Raw genomic sequence first — 19,968 nt, forward strand, 5'->3', positions numbered from 1 at the left:
GAGATTTTTTCGCTATAGGGCGCGTGCGCTCGCCAGACAGACAGAGAGAGACATAGAGACAGAAAGCGAGAAATCACCCCCCAGGGGGGATGGTCACGCCGCAATCCCTTCTCCTCCATTCTCCTCTCGGGATCTTGGGCACGTACGCACACGTGCCCGGCGTGAGTTTTAAGCCACCGGGTCCGGGACGCGAACCGCGGTCGACTACGTGGGAGTCCAGCGACATAGCCATTACGCTAACTGCTGGTTCCCAACCCAGCGTGAGTTTAAGCCACCGAATCCGGGACTCAAACCGTGGTCGGCTACATGGGAGTTCAGCGACATAGCCATTACGCTAACTGCTGGTCCTTGCACATTTTTTTGCTGTAAAATAGCAAAGAAAAGTTTATCATGAGACATACTGCTTTAAAGTGAAAGAAGTCCATAAAAATATTGTTAACTTCCCTGTTAAACTTCATCAGTTAGTTTGATGGAACCTGTCTGATAACTGTGTGCTTAAGAATTTGTTAAGTCATTTCTAGTTTTAAATTATATGTGTTGGTTTAAACTGTGCACTTTATATAATTTTCTTATTTGTTTTGAAAATTTCCTTACAGTTTTTTAAGGGAAATTAGCAAATTGTAGAGAATTTTTCATTGTATTGCATCTTTTATTTGGAAGTGTACTTGGAAGTAAAGACTGGTATCATAAACAGTAATTAGGGTGACTGACATCAGCTAGGCATTCCAGGTGTATCTGATGTTATCCTGTGGAGTTGGTGCCATTGCCATACCATTTTACAAGTGAGAAAAGTGAGAAACCCCGAGATTAAGTGAATTGACTAAGATTCCACAGCTAGTTGGAGAAAGCTGAGTGTTTGAATCCACAAGATCTGTTTCTAGAGTTGATCATTTTAAGTGCTAAAGGGAAATTACTGTACATATTACAAATATCTTTTAGCCTACTTATAAAAATGTGAAAAAAAATTAGTAAAAGTGAAGGACTGAAATTCAGTGCCCAGTTTTCAAAACTTCATAAAATATTATCCACAGGGGAGAAAATATTTCCATTCCCACATTGCATTACAAGTTAGCTCAACAAAATCCTATCAATAAGTTAGGTTAAATCTAGGTCCTAGGAAAGGTAATACTGGGTTATCACAAAAATTATGACACATATTTGCATGGAAAAAAACAAAGAAAAATATATCATGACTTTCCCCACAACCTAATAAGTTGTCCTTTCTGATATGTGTGTGTTCGACTTATCAGAAAAAAATTAACTATTGAAAATACACTTTTCATATTCTTTCCTGAGAGACTGTATCTACATTGATTATTTTATCTCAAAAGTAAAAATAATGATAAATCCAATTCTGAAGTTTTTATTATATAGAGATCTTTTATGAATGAAAGGGATTTACATTTTAGAGTCATCCTAGTTCCACACTCTGCACGTCTGTTCTTGCTATTTTAATACCGCTCTTTTCCTGTGCTGTTGTCATGGGTCCTGTGTTCCCCCATATGCTCGCTCTCCTTGCCCAAGTCTGAGCAGAACGTAACAGTGCTTTCCATATAGGACAGATAAAGTACATTTCTGCTGGTGAGTGGATTCATCTGTGTGCCGTGAATTTTTTTCAGACTGTATTTCTTTCTATTTATGGTCTACTTTATCTTGTCCACTAGGGGGGGATATGACTGCACAAAATTAAGAAAATATGTCACATTGTTTCTTTCTGAAAATAGCATAGCATTATATTATTTTGAGTACAGTATAAAAATGAAAAGGATTTTCTTTATATGTAAGTAATTTAATTAGATTTATTTAATGTAGATTGACATCACATTTATTTGTTTTCTGACAGCCTCTATAATATTTTCATTAATTTAGGAAATTGTCAATTATATGACATTGTTACAAATAAATTGTTATCAGCACTGTAAGACAACATTGAAAATTGTATTTTAATATAAAAATGCATGGAACCAATTTGAAACCCTTTGTGGTATAAAAGCAGAAAAATTGTTTTTTAATAAAGTGGTTAATCATGCAAGTAGAAATTATATAATCAACTTCTATAAACAATACATTTTCTAGCCGAAATTTCCTTACCTCTTTTTAATATTTTTCTAAGTCTTGTTTTTTAAGTAAGTTATGTCATTCCCACAACGTTTTACACAGATCCAAACTGACTTCTCAAATTTTTTGTGTAAAAGCTAAAACTTTATTTTGTAAATCCTATATTACCTGGACAATATTTTTAAATTTTAAAACAGATATAGTCATGATTGTATTTTAGCCTTCAGTGCCCCAATAGTTGTGGTTTGACTATTTTGAAACATTTACAGGGAGTTAAAAATACCACATCTAAAGAGAAATTCTTGACAGTTTATAAGGAATATTTTTATTTTTTCTAAAGCGATACTGATTTTTTGTTGTTGTTGTTGTTGGGGGAGAGGTTTTTGCTATAGGGCGCGTGAAGACAGAGACAGACAGAAAGTGAGAAATCACTCCCCAGGGAAAGTGGCCATGCCACAATCTCTTTTCCTCCATTCTCCTCTCGGGATCCTGGGCATGCACGCACATGTGCCTGGCGTGAATTTTAGCCACTGGGTCCTGGACTCGAACCACAGTTGAGTACATGGGAGTCCAAAGACATAGCCATTACACTAACTGCTGGTCCCATGATTTTTTAATACCCATTTTTGCTTTACCTTTTTGAGTGTTTGTATTAAAATGGGTTTTTACAACAGGTTTTAAAATTATATTTATAATTTTTGGTTATAATTATTTTACTTGTATTTTTGGAATCTTACCACGTTACTAACCAGACTAAGCAGTATTTGCTTTTCATAATAGACCATCTGGCACATTTCATAATGTATTTAGTCAAGCTTTAAAAAGAAATACAATGCTGCCTCCAGAAGGAATTTCTGATAATAGCAATTTGTCATCTTTGCCCTATTTTTTTTTTTTTTTTTTGGAGAGGTTTTCGCTATAGGGCACGTGCACTCGCCAGACAGACAGAGAGAGACAGAGAGACAGAAAGCGAGAAATCACCCCCCAGGGGGGATGGCCATGCCACAATCCCTTCTCCTCCATTCTCCTCTCGGGATCTTGGGCACGCACACACACATGCCCGGTGTGAGTTCTAAGCCACCGGGTCCAGGACACGAACCGCGGTGGACTACGTGGGAGTCCAGCGACATAGCCATTACGTTAACTGCTGGTTTCCTGCCCTGTATTGTATTCATATAATTAAGTTCCATTTTGGCCTTTACATTTTTTTTTCTCATAAAATACAGTAATGTAAAAGATGGTATAATGATTATGCCTACCATTTAAAAATATTTCTGGTTTGCCACATTTATTTCAGATACTTTTAATGTTTTAGGAAACGAAACACTACACATTAAACCTTCTTTCTACCTCTGCATAATTTCAATTTTTTCTTTCCAAGCATCTGTGTCTTTTTTTCAATTATTTTATTTATTCTTTGTTGTTTGTTTGCTTAATTTGTCATAGGGCACATGCACTTATCAGAGAGAGAGAGAGAAAAGGGTAGTGAGAAAGCAAGCCACCAGTAGGTATGTTGCCTGTGTTATGCTTTTCTTTATGTAGTTTTCAGCAGAGCAAGGCTTCCCTACGATTCATGTCCGTCCGTACAAGCCGCTGTTCAGTGACACTGGTATAACATACCCCCCATCTATCTTAAGTGGTCAGTTCTACTGGTTGTTGTTGGTCATCACCACCCCATATTGGTTGTTAAAATTTCAAATGTCAGAAATTATTAATTTTTTCACACTTTCTAAATTGTTTATCATTTATTTATAGGTTGGAAGCTTTCTTAGAATCTATAGCCTCCATACCAAACTCCAATCAGTGAATTCAGAGAGCCAGGCCACCTTGTTAGCTCTAGAATTTCATCTCCATGGAGGTACCAGTTATGGTCGGGGAATCCGAGTCTTGCCAGAAAGTAACTCTGATGTGGACCAACTGAAAAAGTAAGTATTTATGTACCTATTTAGGAAAGGTACATGAGATAAAACTAAACTGATTTTGAATACTATTTGTATCTCATGCATTCCTTGCCTGAACCTCATAGCTTTCTGGGCTATTCTCCATATTGTTAAGTAGATGAGTCAAATGAAACAAATTATGTGATAGTAGGTCCATGAGCTGAATAGTAACTGACAGGGTGATAGTCTAAGTTTTCTAGTAGTTAGACTCTGTGTTTAATACTGTGCAAATGGGACCTTAGCCAAAGTTTAGAAAGCTTGATATGTATCTAGAATTCCAGAAATACTTAATCCTGCCATAAAAAATACTTTGTTTCATTTCATTTATCGTTTATTTGTTTGCCAGAGGGCATGTGCACTTTGTCAATTAGAGTCCCATGGGGAATGGTCACACTGCGATCCCTTGTCATCTATTTCTCCCTCCTTTTAGGATTTTGGGTATGCATGCACATGCTCCCTGTATGTTTCTCAAGCTGCTCAGTCTGACACTCAAACTGTGCAGTTGATCTTGTGAGATCCAGTTGTCTTAACCACCTTGACACAGGTGACGCCCCCAAAATACATGATATTTCTAAAGAGCCTCTAATTTGATAGATAAAAAAGTGTTTTTATTTAGTATGTCACATTTTTTAAACTTTTAAAAAACATTTCTTAAACTTATAGATTTTCTCAGAAAGAAAACAGTATCTCTATTTTTTTTTTGGGGGGGGGGAGGTTTTTGCCATAGGGCACGTGCACTCTCCAGACAGAGAGAGAGACAGAGACAGAAAGCGAGACATCACTCCCTGGGGGGATGGCCACTCCGTAATCCCTTCTCCTCCGTTCTCCTCTCAGGATCTTAGGTATGCACACACACACACCCAGGGTGAGTTTTAAGCCACTGGGTCCAGGATGCGAACCGCAGTCGACTACATGGGAGTCCAGCAACATAGCCATTACGCTAACTGCTGGTCCCAGTATCTCTTTTATTTTTGAGAGAGAAAAAGGGATTTTTCTGTAGAGCACATGCGCTCACTGGAGAGACAGAAACAGAGAGACAGAAAGTAAAGAATCACCCCCAGGGAGGATGCCCAGGCTACAGTCCCTTCTCTATTCTCCTCTCAGGATCTTGGGCGCAAATGCACATGCACCTGGCATGAGTTTTAAGCCATCGGGTTCAGGACTCAACCTGCAGTTGACTACGTGGGAATCCATCAGTGTAACATTACACCATCTGCTGGTCCCACGAAAACCAGTATCTTAAATCCTACTATATTTCCAGTTCTCTTTTTCTTGAAGTATTCCTTGTGCTTACTGTGAACAGAATCATTTTGACTAGTATTAATGCTCCTTGTGGGTACTGTGAACAGAATCATTTTGACTAGTATTATAGAAGATCAATCAAAAAACCTAACATACTCAGAGATAGAAACTGTACTGTTCATTGAAATTAAATGACTATGGTCTGAGTTTTAATTTAAGTCAATATTGTTTTAAAATCAATTAAAGAAACTTCTTGTTTTCCTGATTTCATATCAATTTCCCTGATTTACATGTCATATCACAATATATAGCAATACTGTGTTTCACTTCTTGAATCTAAAATAATATTCTTCATAGAAGAATGCATGTACACACATTTTATGTACAGCTTTAATCAGTTCCTGGATTTTGTGGGGAGAGCTAAACTTACTACATTGACTTTATTTTATGCAATTGAAACTAAATTCTTTTAACTCTAGGGCTTTAGAATCTGCAGAGTTGACAGCCAGTCAGCATTCACATGGTATCTATCAATCAGAACATGAGGAGAGCTTTCCAACTGTATCAAGTAAGTAATATTAACAGTGACAGTTTAGTTCTTGCTAAATAAAATGTCTTAAGCAATATAATTTTGTTTTTTAGTCTCTGCCTTTCTCTCTCTCTGTTTAATTCATATATATTTAGGGTGTTCATATAAGAATAGCCTACATCTTTATCTGTGTTCTATGCAAAGGTAAAATAGTTCTTTTCTAACTTATATCATTAAAAACAAATTTTTTTTTTGAGAAGTGTTTGTTTTATGGCACGTGAGCTCGCCAGAAAGACAGAGACATAGAGACAGAAAGCAAGCAATCACCCTCCACGGGGGATGGTCACACTGCAATCCCTTCTCCTCCATTCTCCTCTCAGGATCTTGAGCACGCATGCACATGCATCCAGTGTGAATTTAAGCCACCGGGTCCGAGACTCAAACTGTGGTCAACTTCATGGGAGTCCAGCGACATAACCATTAAGCCAACTGCTGGTCCCTATAATTAACATTTTTAAAAATTTTACCAGAGGTTGCATGTGCTCACTGGAGACAGAATGAAAGTGAGAAATCACCCTCCATGGAGCTTGGTCATGTCACAAGTCCTTCTCCATTTCTCCTTCCTTTTAGGATCTCAGGCGTGCATTCACACATTCCCAGCAAATTATCCAAGCCTCTGAGTCTAGGAATCTTAACTGTAGTCAGCCACGTGGGATTCAGCTACCTTAATCATAACACATAGGATATCCTTATAATTATATTTTCAAATTGAGATGATAATATTTACTTAATTTGTGATACATACAATATGTATATGTGGTGTATATTCATAAAAAATAATCTGTATTTCTTAGGCAACTATTTTGCTTGTTTCTAAATTTTTTTCAATAATTATCTACTATTATTATTATTTTTGGAGAGGTTTTTGCTCTTGGATGGGTGCTTTCACCAGAAAGACAGAGACAGAGAAACAGAAAGCCAGAAATCACCCCTCAGAGGGAATGGCCACACTGCAATCCCTTCTCCATTCTCCTCTTATATCTTGGGCACTCATGTACAAGCTCCCGGTGTGAGTTTAAGCTGCCGGTTCCAGGACTCAAACCATGGTCCAGAACTCGAACATGGGAGTTCAGAGACATAGCCATTACGCTAATTGCTGGTCCCTATTATTATTACTTTTAAAATTTTGCTCTTGGGCACACATGCTCACCAGAGAGAGATGGAAAGAGAAGGAAAGTGAAAAAGTAAGCTGCCAGGTCCAGGACTAGAACTGTGGGCAGTTATATGGGAGTCCAGCGCCTCAACTACCACTCTATCTGCTGGATCCACTTATTATTTCTAAAAGGAATAAAGGTTATTATTATTTTTTGTACTCCTTTATTTCAAACAATCGGAGTATATTTTTTCATATACATCTTAGTCTTTATTGAATTAATCAAGCATCTAATTACAAGATATTAACAATCTGTGGGTTGCATGTTCATATTAATTATGTCCCTGAAGTAGGTTACTCTTCAAATCTGAATTTTAATACTCTCAACATACAGTATTTTTTCGTTTACTACCTCGTCTTAATATCTCCTTGTACATTCTGAAACCTGGAATCTAGGTACTATTTGTAATCTCATATTCTTTTCATGAGATTAAAACTACTACCTACTATTAAAACTCCTACCCCGCTGGGACCAGCAGTTGGGGTAACGACTATGTCTCTGGACTCCCATGTAGTTGACTGCGGTTCGAGTCCCAGACCCAGTGACTTAAACTCATGCTGGGCGCATGTGCGCGTGCCCAAGATCCTGAGAGGAGAATGGAGGAGAAGGGATTGCCGCATGGCCATCCCCTCTGGGGGGTGATTTCTCGCTTTCTGTCTCTTTGTCTTTCTAGCGAGCCCACAAGCCCTATAGCAAAAAAACTCCTACCCTGCTGTGATCCTAAGCACCATCTGAGTATTTACTCTCTTTTTATGATGAACACGAAAACTCGCATGTATTTCTTGGCAAGCACTGAGTAAATACATGTATGCATTGTTATTAATCCTAATAGCACTTGTTATTGTATCCCTTTTACAAAAATGACTCTGAGACTTTAAGTGATGAGCGTCATATAACTTGGACATCGCAGTTACTTAGCTCTGGCAAAGTGAATCAGATTCTATGGCAAAGTAAGTCAGACCCAAATGCATGCTGTGTTTTCTATATATTTTAAATGTATTCCTCTTTCTCTATATTTTAAAGCTCTCCTTATTTCTCAGCACCTGGATTCTGATATTTTAACCTGATGTGATATTATGGAAACTACCAGTAGGAGGCCAATTTAGTTCAATTGATAATCATTTAGAAACAGTTTAATTTGTAACTGTGCCATATTCCCTGAGGTGAGGTTAGCAACTTAGTGTGACTCCTTTAATCCTCATGTTTATACAAACATATGCCTACCTATACATGAACAAATAAGACTTTACTCTCTTTCTTAAATTTTTACTAAAAGGGATTAGTTCTATAATAGTTTCTTTTTTCTATCTAGGCTAATTTATATTACTCAAACTTATTCTCTTAATAAATGCATACTTTATAATATGGAGGTTACAATATTTATTTATTTCTCTAAAATAAACTCCTAAAATGGGGTTGATGTATCAAAGAGAAGACATGTGTTTTAATAGATGCTGCCAGATTATTATTCAAAAGATCATAGGAGTTTATTTATATGGCAATGCAAGAGAATGTCCTTTCCTCACACTTCATAGTGTTAGAGATTAACAATGTATGGAATTTGTTTTTAACAGGTTGGTAGATTAAAGATAATACCTTACTTATCTTTTCTTTCTAGTTGGAAATTAGAAAATCTTCATATTCACCAACTTTTTTATTTCTTTGTTGAGTTGTGTGCTGTTACTCTTTATCTGACTTTGTGTTGGGTTCTTTATCCTTTTCTTATCAGTTTTAGAGACCATGTATATGTTTTAAACATATTTTCTTTTTTGACTGCTTTTGTGGTCTCTGTCATGTCTTTCATTTCATTTTGAAACAGTAGATGTTAATAAATAAGATTCCCTGACATTGTACCATGCCAGCTTGAGATGTCCATTCAAGTTCTCATGCCCTGGGTTCTTATGCTACTTACTAACCGTGTTGAGGAGGAAGGGCTAGTGCATGTGTTTGTTTATGGTGTACCATAAAATACATTTATAAAAATAAAATATACTGTTACATATGTAGACTAAAGTAATTGCACAATTTAGATACTCATCTTAAATTCTTCATTTTTGAAAGTATTTTGTAAACTTATTGCTGAATACTACTTTTGCTTTCTTATAAATTTGTATGTTCATCATACAATTCTATTAAGTTTAGTAAATTTACTCTTTTATCCACCTCTCCTTTTATTTCCTTCACAATGTGTTTTGCCAAGTATAATAAAAATTTCCAAACATCCAGAAGAGTTAAATCAGTTGTACAGTGAACACTCACATACGTGCCACATAGATTCTGCGGTCAGTATCTTTGTTCATTTGCTCCGTCACATGCATCTCTCTCTGTCCCTCTTTTCATCCATCAGTCATTTCAAATACATTTCAATGTAGGTTGCAGACTTCCATATGAACAAAATTAGAGGTCAGTAGTTGTTTAAGATTCTTTTTTATGCACAGTCAACTCCTCATATCATGTACTGTCCTCTGTATTTTGACCAATACCTAAATGTGCACATCTCTCAGATTTGCCAGTTATAGAGCTTCAAATAAATAGTTTTGGGAACCAGCAGTTCACGTAATGGCTATGTCTCTGGACTCCCACATAGTTGACCGCAGTTCGAGTCCCGGACGCAGTGGCTTAAACTCACGCCGGGCGTGTGTGCATGTGTGCCCAAGATCCCGAGAGGAGAATGGAGGAGAAGGGATTGCAGCATGACCATCCCCCCTGGGGGGTGACTTCTCGCTTTCTGTCTCTATGTCTCTCTCTGTCTGTCTGGTGAGTGCATGCGCCCTATGGCGAAAAATTCTCTCCAAAAAAAAAAAAAAAAAATTTAAGTAGTTTTAAATGTGGGCTTGGGACCAGCAGTTAGCGTAATGACTATGTCACTGGACTCCCATGTAGTTGATTGCGGTGTGAGTCTTGGACCTGGTGGCTTAAACTTGGGCTGGGCACATGTGCGTGCATGCCCAAGATCCCGAGAGAATGGAGGAGAAGGGATTGCAGTGTGGCCATCCCTCCTGGGGGGGGGGGGTGAAGGGTGATTTTTCGCTTTCTGTCTGTCTCCATCTTTCTGGTAAGCATACACGCCCTGTAGCAAAAACCTCTCCTAAAAAATAAATAAATAAAAATTAAAAAATAAATGTAGGCTTATATCTGGGCTTTCTATTGAGTACTTACTAGTATAGTGTGAAGTATGTATTTTTTCTTCATATCAATTTCTATTATAGTAGTTACAATATCATTTGCTGAAAAGTGTTTTGTTTTCCTACCTTCAAAAAATCCAAAGTCCATGCAAATGTGGGTTCTTGTCTAGGTTCTCTGTTTAATTCTGATTTAATTGTCAGTCTTTGTGTCAGTACAATATTGTCTTGATTACTTTGGTTTTATAGTAAGACTTGAAGTCGTATAGTGTTACGTCCTCTGGCATTATTCTTCAGGTCATTCTAGTAAGTCTTTCAGTATTATATTCAATATTCCAGATTATTTGCATTTCCACATAAGTGATAAAATCTAATTATCAGTTTCTTTAAGAAAGTCTCCAGTGTTTTGATTAGCTTTGCCTTGAGTCTACACATTAATCTGGGGGGAAATGATACATTGTTAGGATGTCAGCCTCTTAAATCATGGGAGTGGCATGTCTTGCCATTTTATATTTTCTTCCATTTCCTTCAGCAGTGTTTTATAAAGTTTTCACATTGAATTTGTAATGGACTTAAAAATAGTGTAATTCTTTATTTCTTCTTTTTTCTATAGGCTCTGGATCGGTATCCCTATTTGAGGAAGAGAGATGTCAGCAGCTATCTGCTACGAGTAAGACCATGTACTATTTTTGAACTAAGGCCCTAACAGTAATGAGCATGTGAAGCCTGTCCTTACAGTTACCAGCTAATCCACTTCTGTCTGATTGTGAGGGTTGATATCCGTGAGGGCAAAAATATGTCTGTTGTTAACATTAAATCCTCTACATTATCCTGTACTAGCAAAAAACGGACCCCTACCTGTACATGACAGATCCATATTTATACATTGAATAGTGTCTTTTACAAACCTTATAAATTTTATAAGGTTTGTAAAAGACTTAACAGTACAATGGGGTTTGTTTTTAGTTCGAGGATGTAAAATATTCTGTGTGACATTGATCTGTCAGTTCACACTCTGTGTTTAACAGTATGTCCATAAAGGAACTCCTTACCATATGCCCTAAAATTTTCATTATATGTTTTCAGTGATAGTATATCTATCAGATACTCTTCTTCTGTTACTTCAGCTAAAACTAAAAGAAAAAAAAAATTGTTTTAACTTTCATTAGAGAAAGGAGAGCCAGGACATACCCAACAGTGTCACCACGCAGTGACCCACCCCCCTCCCCCCCCAGCCTCAGCCGGCACAGGGCACAGCACACATGTACGCGTGTGCGTGGGAGGATGTCCATGTACAGGGGGGCCTCAGGATCTTCCTATGTGCATCCAGTGCATTACCACTCTGCTATCGTCTGGCCCCAAGAAAAAAATAGTTTTTAAGCACGGGACTATTAATTAATGTACTGTTGTAAAAATAAGAATTTCTCATGTTAAAGAAAGGAGATATATGTATAGAATTAGAGAAGATTAGATAAAAGCTAGTGGTGGTGTGTTGGAGTTGCCAATATGTAATCATAGTTTTGTAGATAAATGTGAAAATATAGTTGTATGTTTGTATGTAAACATATATATTTACACACACATTCATGCACACATTCGTATGTGTATAGCTACATATCTGTATGTGTGTATTAGTCTGAATATGTGTGCATATAAAGTTACCTGTATTCATGAAAGGGCATCGACTCAATGTTGCTATAGTAACAGTAGCACATGTAGTTCAGAGATATCTGTTTTATGAATAATGTCCCTCCCTTAAAGGAATTAAGGATACCTGGAGAAATAGCAGGTTCCAGGGCTAGGACTGGGAAATTACAAGATGAACTTGGAACATCTGCCAGAAAGAAAGTTTTCAGTTAATAATGGTACATGTCAAATAGCATATGATAGAACATGTCAAATCTGCGACAGAGCATCAAAATAAATACTACAAATGCTGAATGAGAGCTCATCACATGAAGGGAGAATGTGTAATAGTGGATATGTTTAAATGTTTCGCAAGTAGCATATCAATATTCTTGAGTAAATAAGCTTCATGGGGTTTACATGGCAGTTGAAGGACTGATAGTGGCCATGCATCAACTGCTGGTGAAAACTGGGCTCTTGGTTCAGGAAAACATCAAAAAAGCTAGTTTACTATATCGTAAGGATCAAGAGATCTGATCCAGGAGATCTATAAGTTTTTATCCGGGAAATAATTAGTTCTTCAGAGAGAAAGAAGGAAGATTGTCGATTGGAATAAAAACAGGGTTAAATAAATTCTGTTGAATAAAGCAAGGTTCTCAGACTTGTAGACAACAATCTGTAGAAGACAACTTCAAAAACCCAGCTAGAAGCAAGATACAGAGAAGATGAGAAGAGCCATCCCTGGAAAGAAAATAGCTCGTCTCCAGCGGAAGAGTATTCCTTCTCCCAGGAAGCTGGGGGTTGGGGTGCAAAGAACCCACTTTCAGGATCCAAGAGGAAGACAAAAGAACAAATGGAAGACTCTTGGAAATTGAGATGTTGGTACTACCAGCAAACCACCTCCTGCTCTCCTGGAGAAGAAAGGCCTAGGGAGACCCCACTGTTGAAAGTGAGGAGGCATTTAAGAATAGAATGGAAGTTACAGTGAACCAAGCCCTTACGAATGAAAACCATGACTTATTGAGGACTGGGATTTAGTTACCAGGCAGAAACTGCAGTTTCAGCTCCTTGCTAAGAAAAATGTAGATCCTCTTCTGGAAGAGCATGTGAAATACAAGAAACCTCAAGGAAACACTGATAACAGAGAATGTGCAGCTAATCAAGTCATGGCAGGAAGAAAAGAATATTTCAGTGTGATGCTGGGCACTCAGCTACTCTGCAGGTTTCAGAGACCCCAGTATGCCAAAATCCTCTTAGCTCACCCTGATGTGCCTGTGTCCCAAGTTTATGGACCACCACACCTACTGAGATTAGTTGTAAGAATCAGAACAATGTTGTCCTGTACATCTCTTGATGAAAAGAGTCTTGCATAATGGTTGAACTATTTACATGTTTTTTTTTTTCCTAAAATATCTGGTCAAGAATTTGGCATCTTTGTTTACTGCTGATGGTTATAAAGTGGCTTCTGCTAAGTTCCACTACAAAGCACTATGAGGGCCTATGGACTGCTCATTGTTGCCTGTAACTGTTTACCTTTGTTCTTGACCTTTTTCTTGCCTAATTGATGTTCTTTAATAATGTTAATGTGTAACAAGGCATGTGGTTCAGTTTATTTTCTATTGTTTTAAACAGAAAATAAAAGGAGTATAAGGTCCTTTTCTCATTTCAAGGTTGCTACCAGTCTCTGCAGTGATTAGACAAAGAGGAAGCATTCAATGTAACATTTTATTGCTTAGTTGAAAACTTTGAATCCTGGTGGTTCTGTCCCTTTAACACTACACAGTTTTCTAATATGTGTTAGTGCTGTGTACCAATGCCGGATTCATTTTTAAAATTTTATATACTATTATTTTGCAGTTTTAGGGAGGTGGCGATGAGAAAGCAAACCATAGGTCTGGGACTCGAACCTCAGTCAGCTTCATGGGACTCCAGCACCTTAACCATCACCACCTGCAGCCCCTAAATGCCTAATTCTTAGTGCTGAAGGTTCAATGTAATGTGTATACCTAAATACTCATGCATTTGTGTTAATTTTGTAAAACACCTCATCAGGTCTATCTTAGGCATTCTGCTTTTGCTCACATTGTTGAAGGTTGGTGGTTTGTTCCATGGTTTCTTATTTGTTTGTTCGTTTTGTTTCTGTTTATTTTGTTATATGGCACATGCATTTGCTGAAGAGAGACAGAGAAGGAAAATGAAGAATTACCCTACAGGGGCAATGGTCATACTGCAATCCCTTGTGTACTCCCCCACTCAGGATTTTGGGCATACATGCCCAACATGATTCCTGAACTGCTGGGACCAGGACTCAAGTTAAACATGTGGGATCCAGCGCCTTAACTACGACACCACCTGCTGTCCCTTGTTCAAGGTTCTTTTGTGTGATCTAAAGGACATTCTGATGTGAGAGAGGCCACGCATTATTATGTAGCTATAGTTTTCTTGATGAGTTGATACTTTAGTCATTGAATTTCAGATCTTAAATTTTCTTTCTAAATTTCAAAAAAATTAAATAAGCCTTGTGGTTTTTCTTAAGTTAGTCAGAAAAATCTCCATTAATTCCATATAAAATAATTTTTTGTGTACTTACCAGAAAATTAAGTTATTTCTTGCCCAAATTATCCAGGATTTATTTAGTATATATTTGCTGAGTACCTACTGTGTGCCTGGCACTATGCTAGTGGAACTTCAGTGTGTATCAGGGAATAAAAGCCTAACCTTTGCTTTCATAGAGTTGATAGTTAATAGAGCTTAATAAGTTTTATAATATACTTTGTATGTTTGGTTCAGAGGAATAAGTCACGAGTATTCTTATGACTCCTATAACTTTTTCTGACTTAATATAAACATTCTTTACAGTACTTACAGATCATCAGTATTTGGAGAAAACACCACTATGTGCCATTTTGAAGCAAAAAGCTCCTCAACAATACCGCATCCGAGCAAAATTGAGGTCATACAAGCCCCGAAGGCTATTTCAGTCTGTTAAACTTCATTGTCCTAAATGTCATTCAATGTAAGTATTTTCCATAATAAAACAAAATTTTATTTCATAGTATTGTGTGTACGTGCACACATATATCATTTCGTGTGCTGGGAATGAGTAAATTGTAATTGTATTTTGAAGGGAAAGTGCTAAATTCTTAGAAAGTAGATTCTTCTTACTCATGCTTCACTTGATTTTAGCCAAAAGACCATGAAGCAACCTGGTTCTTTCTTAACAGTAAATAAAAATAGGTGTTATTTTCAAATTCTAAATTCAGCTTAGCTTGTTATATGCAGGTGATAACAATAAGTTAGTAATATATTTGGGGAAACCTGCATTTGTCAGAAAAGTATCTTCTTAAATGTAAAGAATATTCTTGCAAAGAATTCTATTAATAGTCAGCTGAAGTTTCTAATTAAATGATACAGAAAGCCTGGTTGGAAAATGTTTCCGTCCTGCTTAATAACTACAACATAATAGGTGTAATGTAAATTTTCTTTAGTAATTGAGAATTTCTTAGAGCATCGAGATGTTTTTTCTAAACATTAATTTTTATATAAGCTTATAGGACCATTCTGTAATCCTGTTCATTTGTACTTAGTTCACGACATACTATGAAAATTCTTTTTAATCCCCACTCATCTTTTTAATGTAATTCACCTATATTCTCTTTAAGTATATAAAATGATATTTTGCAAATGTAGGTAGTCAATATATGTATTTGGGTACCACAAATCAAGTTTTCACTATAGTGTCCTAAAATGTGTTAAAAAAAAGTATATATATTATCTCTATATGCTTGTATATTCATATGTTGTTTTTGAAAATCTTTGTACATTAATATACATATATTTTTCCCTCCAAAATCTAAGTATTATACTGAGGAGCATATGATTATCAAATTTTCATAAATAAAATATGCAAGACCTGTCTTCTAACCCCTTGAGCCTGAAACAGTAGTTGGAATTAAAATGCATGTAAGGATTTTAAATAATTCTTGAAAGTATTATCAAATTTTGGTTCACTGAATGTTGCAAAGTCATAAAGGTTTATAAAACCAAACCACATTTTATGATGCCTTTTGAGCAAATAAGGAGATCACCTGAGAATTAGTAGATTACCTAAAGTTACCAGCTAGTTAGTTGGCAAAAGAATGAGGACAGGGACCAGCAGTTAGCGTAATGGCTGTGTCACTGGAACTCCCATATAGCCGACTGTGGTTTGAGACCCCCACCCAGTGGCTTAAACTCTCACTGGACACATGTGTGTGCGTGCCCAAAATCCCGAGAGGAGAATGGAGGAGAAGGTATTGCAGCATGGCCATCCCCCCTGGGAGGTGATTTCTCGCTTTCTGTCTCTCTGTCTCTCTCTCTTTCTGGTGAGCACACGCACTCTATAGCAAAAACCCCTCCAAAAAAAAAGAATCAGGACAAAGATATAGTCCTTAACCATGTGACTTTTAAAATTATTAATCATTAAAGGGAATTGAAATTAATACTCATTTAAAGTTGATGTTCTATGAAAGTTATGTTGCCTTAGTAGTAAGTATATATTTAATTGGAGTGAAGACTTAGTCTGCTGCATTTTTTTTCCTTCCTCCTAGGAAGTTTAGCATTCTATTTTTTTTTCCCTCAAAGATTTATTTATTGGGACTAGCAGATGGTGTAATGGTTATATTGTTGGACTACCATGTAGTTGACTGCCATTCAAGTCCCAGACCCAGCGGATTAAACAACTCACATGGGGCACGTGTGCATGTATACCTAAAATCCTGAGAGGAGAATGGAGGAGAAGGCCATATCCCTAGGGATGGCCTCACTTTGTATCTCTCTGTCTCTCTTCCCATATCTCCAGTGAGCACATGCACCCTATAGCAAAAATCTCCCTTAAAAAAAGAGAGGGGAAAATAATTATTTATTTTATTTAATTTTATTTATTATTGTTATTGTTGTTGTTTAATTTGTATAGGGCATATACCCATACACTCACCAGAAGAAGACAGAGGGAAAGGGAAAGGGAGAAAGCAAGCCTCTAATCCAGGACTCAAACAACGGTCAGCCATGTGGGAATCCAGCACCTTCACCACTACAGTCATCTGCCAGCCCCCCAATTTAGCATTCTTTATAGAGGAAAACTAGCTGGTGTTGGAAATAATCCTAAGTGTCTTTGGTGTTAAAACCAGGTATGTAAGTCACCAATAGTTAATTTAATTATGATATAGATTTTTTTTTGTCACAAAGTATGAAATGTTTTCCTGTGGAATAAAAGTCACTTTATCTACAGTGAATTATCTCCATAATTTAAGAAAAAGCTGACTTACCTGCATATAAATAATAGTAGCTTTTAATTGGATAATTTGTTAAATTGGGTACTTCAAACTTTTACCAAGAAGTTGTTTTCTGTTACTTTATTGTCAATGACTCTAGGCAGGAAGTTCCACATGAGGAAGAGTTGGATTTGATACTGAAAGATAGCACAACTAATACCCCAGATACCAAACTACAAAATACATTATTATATGATTCAAATATGTGGACCACCGAAGATCAAGGTGGACGAAAAGTAGCTGTTCATTTTGTGAAAAATAATGGTATTCTTCCACTTTCCAATGAATGTCTAATCTTGATTGAAGGTAAGATACATAAGTTACTATTTTGTGAGAGTACTATTTGCATACTTTACTCCGTTAACTTATTATCCAGTATATTTTATGAATAATCTAGTGCATATAAACTAAAAATATTGTTCATTTAAATTTTATAAAGTGGAATGTATGTATCAGTAGATTAATATACACACATATGTATGTAAATTTATAAATTACGTTTTAAAACCGCATTCAATTCAAGTGTTTACATTTATCCATCTTGTCGGTTCCTACTCAGCTCCACAAGCTGAAATAGAGGCTGTTGCTTTCGTGTTGGCCTCTGGATGTCACTGTTGTATCATAAATAAGGACAAAAGTCACCTGTTGATATGTACATGGACTATTGTTTGTATTGGTATTTAAATTAAATCTTGACCTGAAAGTTTGAAGAATTTATTTCAGCCTTCAGAACTAATTTGCCTAGATATTAAATGGTATATAGCAAGTTTAATAATGAGAATCCTGTCATACTTTGGCTCTCAACATTATTCTCTTTGATTTCTTTGAACTAAAGTGTTCCTGGCAAAAAAAGCAACTTATTTAAATTTGAGATCATGATGAAAACTTCACAAGTTTATATTTTAATCAGATCTTAGCAATTTTGGTACAGTGATTTCTTTAATTAATGTGTAAGATCTTTACACATTGATATTTTTAAATGTATTCAATCTAATTTTATGACTTTTCTTGTCTTTTAGTCTTTTACTATACCTCATGTGTTACTTAAGTAAGAACTCCATTTTACCTACCTTATATTTGTACTGTTTGAAGGGTTTATTTATTCTCCCTTAACAGGAGGTACACTCTGTGAAATCTACAAACTCTTGGACAAATTTCATAGTGTAATTCCTGTGAGGTCTGGCCATGAAGACCTGGAACTCCTGGATCTTTCAGCACCATTCCTTATTCAAGGAAAAGTGTGTCACTATGGGTATGTTTCAGTGCAGAGAATTTTGGAATTAAAAACTGTTTTAGGAGTAATTTTAAAATACTTTATTCCACTGGTTACTATAGGTTCAATTGATACTTACTGAGTAGCTTTGTATATGTAATAGGTCTATCTGTCATATAGCTGTTCTTTCGACAAGCAAATGTGTACATATTGTGAGGGTACCAACTTTTTACTCCTCAGACAGATTGGAACTCACTTGTTTTTGTTCACACAACAAGGATTTAAATAAATAAATATTAGCTACAGAAAGAAGTTCAGAACTGCGAACCTAATAATCATTTAGCAATTGAATTCCAGAATTCCTGAGCCACTAAATTACAAATCTACTGCTGTTGAAAATTTAAAAAAAAAAAAAAAAAAGAATACATGAGGCACTATTAACAGATTTCTAGGTTTGGAGGGAGGGGATAAGGATAAAATGCCTTTGACTCCTTGATGAAACAGTTACCCTAGAAATGCTTTACTTTGAGAAACCTGGGATTAGGTGAAGGGTGATTTTTCGCTTTCTGTCTGTCTCCATCTTTCTGGTAAGCATACACGCCCTGTAGCAAAAACCTCTCCTAAAAAATAAATAAATAAAAATTAAAAAATAAATGTAGGCTTATATCTGGGCTTTCTATTGAGTACTTACTAGTATAGTGTGAAGTATGTATTTTTTCTTCATATCAATTTCTATTATAGTAGTTACAATATCATTTGCTGAAAAGTGTTTTGTTTTCCTACCTTCAAAAAATCCAAAGTCCATGCAAATGTGGGTTCTTGTCTAGGTTCTCTGTTTAATTCTGATTTAATTGTCAGTCTTTGTGTCAGTACAATATTGTCTTGATTACTTTGGTTTTATAGTAAGACTTGAAGTCGTATAGTGTTACGTCCTCTGGCATTATTCTTCAGGTCATTCTAGTAAGTCTTTCAGTATTATATTCAATATTCCAGATTATTTGCATTTCCACATAAGTGATAAAATCTAATTATCAGTTTCTTTAAGAAAGTCTCCAGTGTTTTGATTAGCTTTGCCTTGAGTCTACACATTAATCTGGGGGGAAATGATACATTGTTAGGATGTCAGCCTCTTAAATCATGGGAGTGGCATGTCTTGCCATTTTATATTTTCTTCCATTTCCTTCAGCAGTGTTTTATAAAGTTTTCACATTGAATTTGTAATGGACTTAAAAATAGTGTAATTCTTTATTTCTTCTTTTTTCTATAGGCTCTGGATCGGTATCCCTATTTGAGGAAGAGAGATGTCAGCAGCTATCTGCTACGAGTAAGACCATGTACTATTTTTGAACTAAGGCCCTAACAGTAATGAGCATGTGAAGCCTGTCCTTACAGTTACCAGCTAATCCACTTCTGTCTGATTGTGAGGGTTGATATCCGTGAGGGCAAAAATATGTCTGTTGTTAACATTAAATCCTCTACATTATCCTGTACTAGCAAAAAACGGACCCCTACCTGTACATGACAGATCCATATTTATACATTGAATAGTGTCTTTTACAAACCTTATAAATTTTATAAGGTTTGTAAAAGACTTAACAGTACAATGGGGTTTGTTTTTAGTTCGAGGATGTAAAATATTCTGTGTGACATTGATCTGTCAGTTCACACTCTGTGTTTAACAGTATGTCCATAAAGGAACTCCTTACCATATG

The 19,968-nt window shown here is 36.2% G+C and overlaps 1 protein-coding gene across 1 annotated transcript in view; it reads left to right on the forward strand.

Annotated features, from left to right (window-relative positions):
• The window catches only part of POT1 (protection of telomeres 1), an 82,311-nt gene that overhangs the window by 40,453 nt on the left and 21,890 nt on the right, over window positions 1–19,968 (forward strand). Inside the window, exons 10-15 of the mRNA XM_006149194.3 lie at window positions 3,814–3,983; window positions 5,720–5,808; window positions 10,719–10,775; window positions 14,591–14,747; window positions 17,144–17,349; window positions 18,160–18,295. Coding sequence (XP_006149256.1) covers window positions 3,814–3,983; window positions 5,720–5,808; window positions 10,719–10,775; window positions 14,591–14,747; window positions 17,144–17,349; window positions 18,160–18,295 — 815 coding nt within the window. The remainder of the gene's footprint in view (window positions 1–3,813; window positions 3,984–5,719; window positions 5,809–10,718; window positions 10,776–14,590; window positions 14,748–17,143; window positions 17,350–18,159; window positions 18,296–19,968) is intronic.

Source organism: Tupaia chinensis, unplaced genomic scaffold (genome assembly GCF_000334495.1).
Source record: "Tupaia chinensis unplaced genomic scaffold, TupChi_1.0 Scaffold000257_1, whole genome shotgun sequence".
Classification (NCBI taxonomy): Eukaryota; Metazoa; Chordata; class Mammalia; order Scandentia; family Tupaiidae; genus Tupaia; species Tupaia belangeri.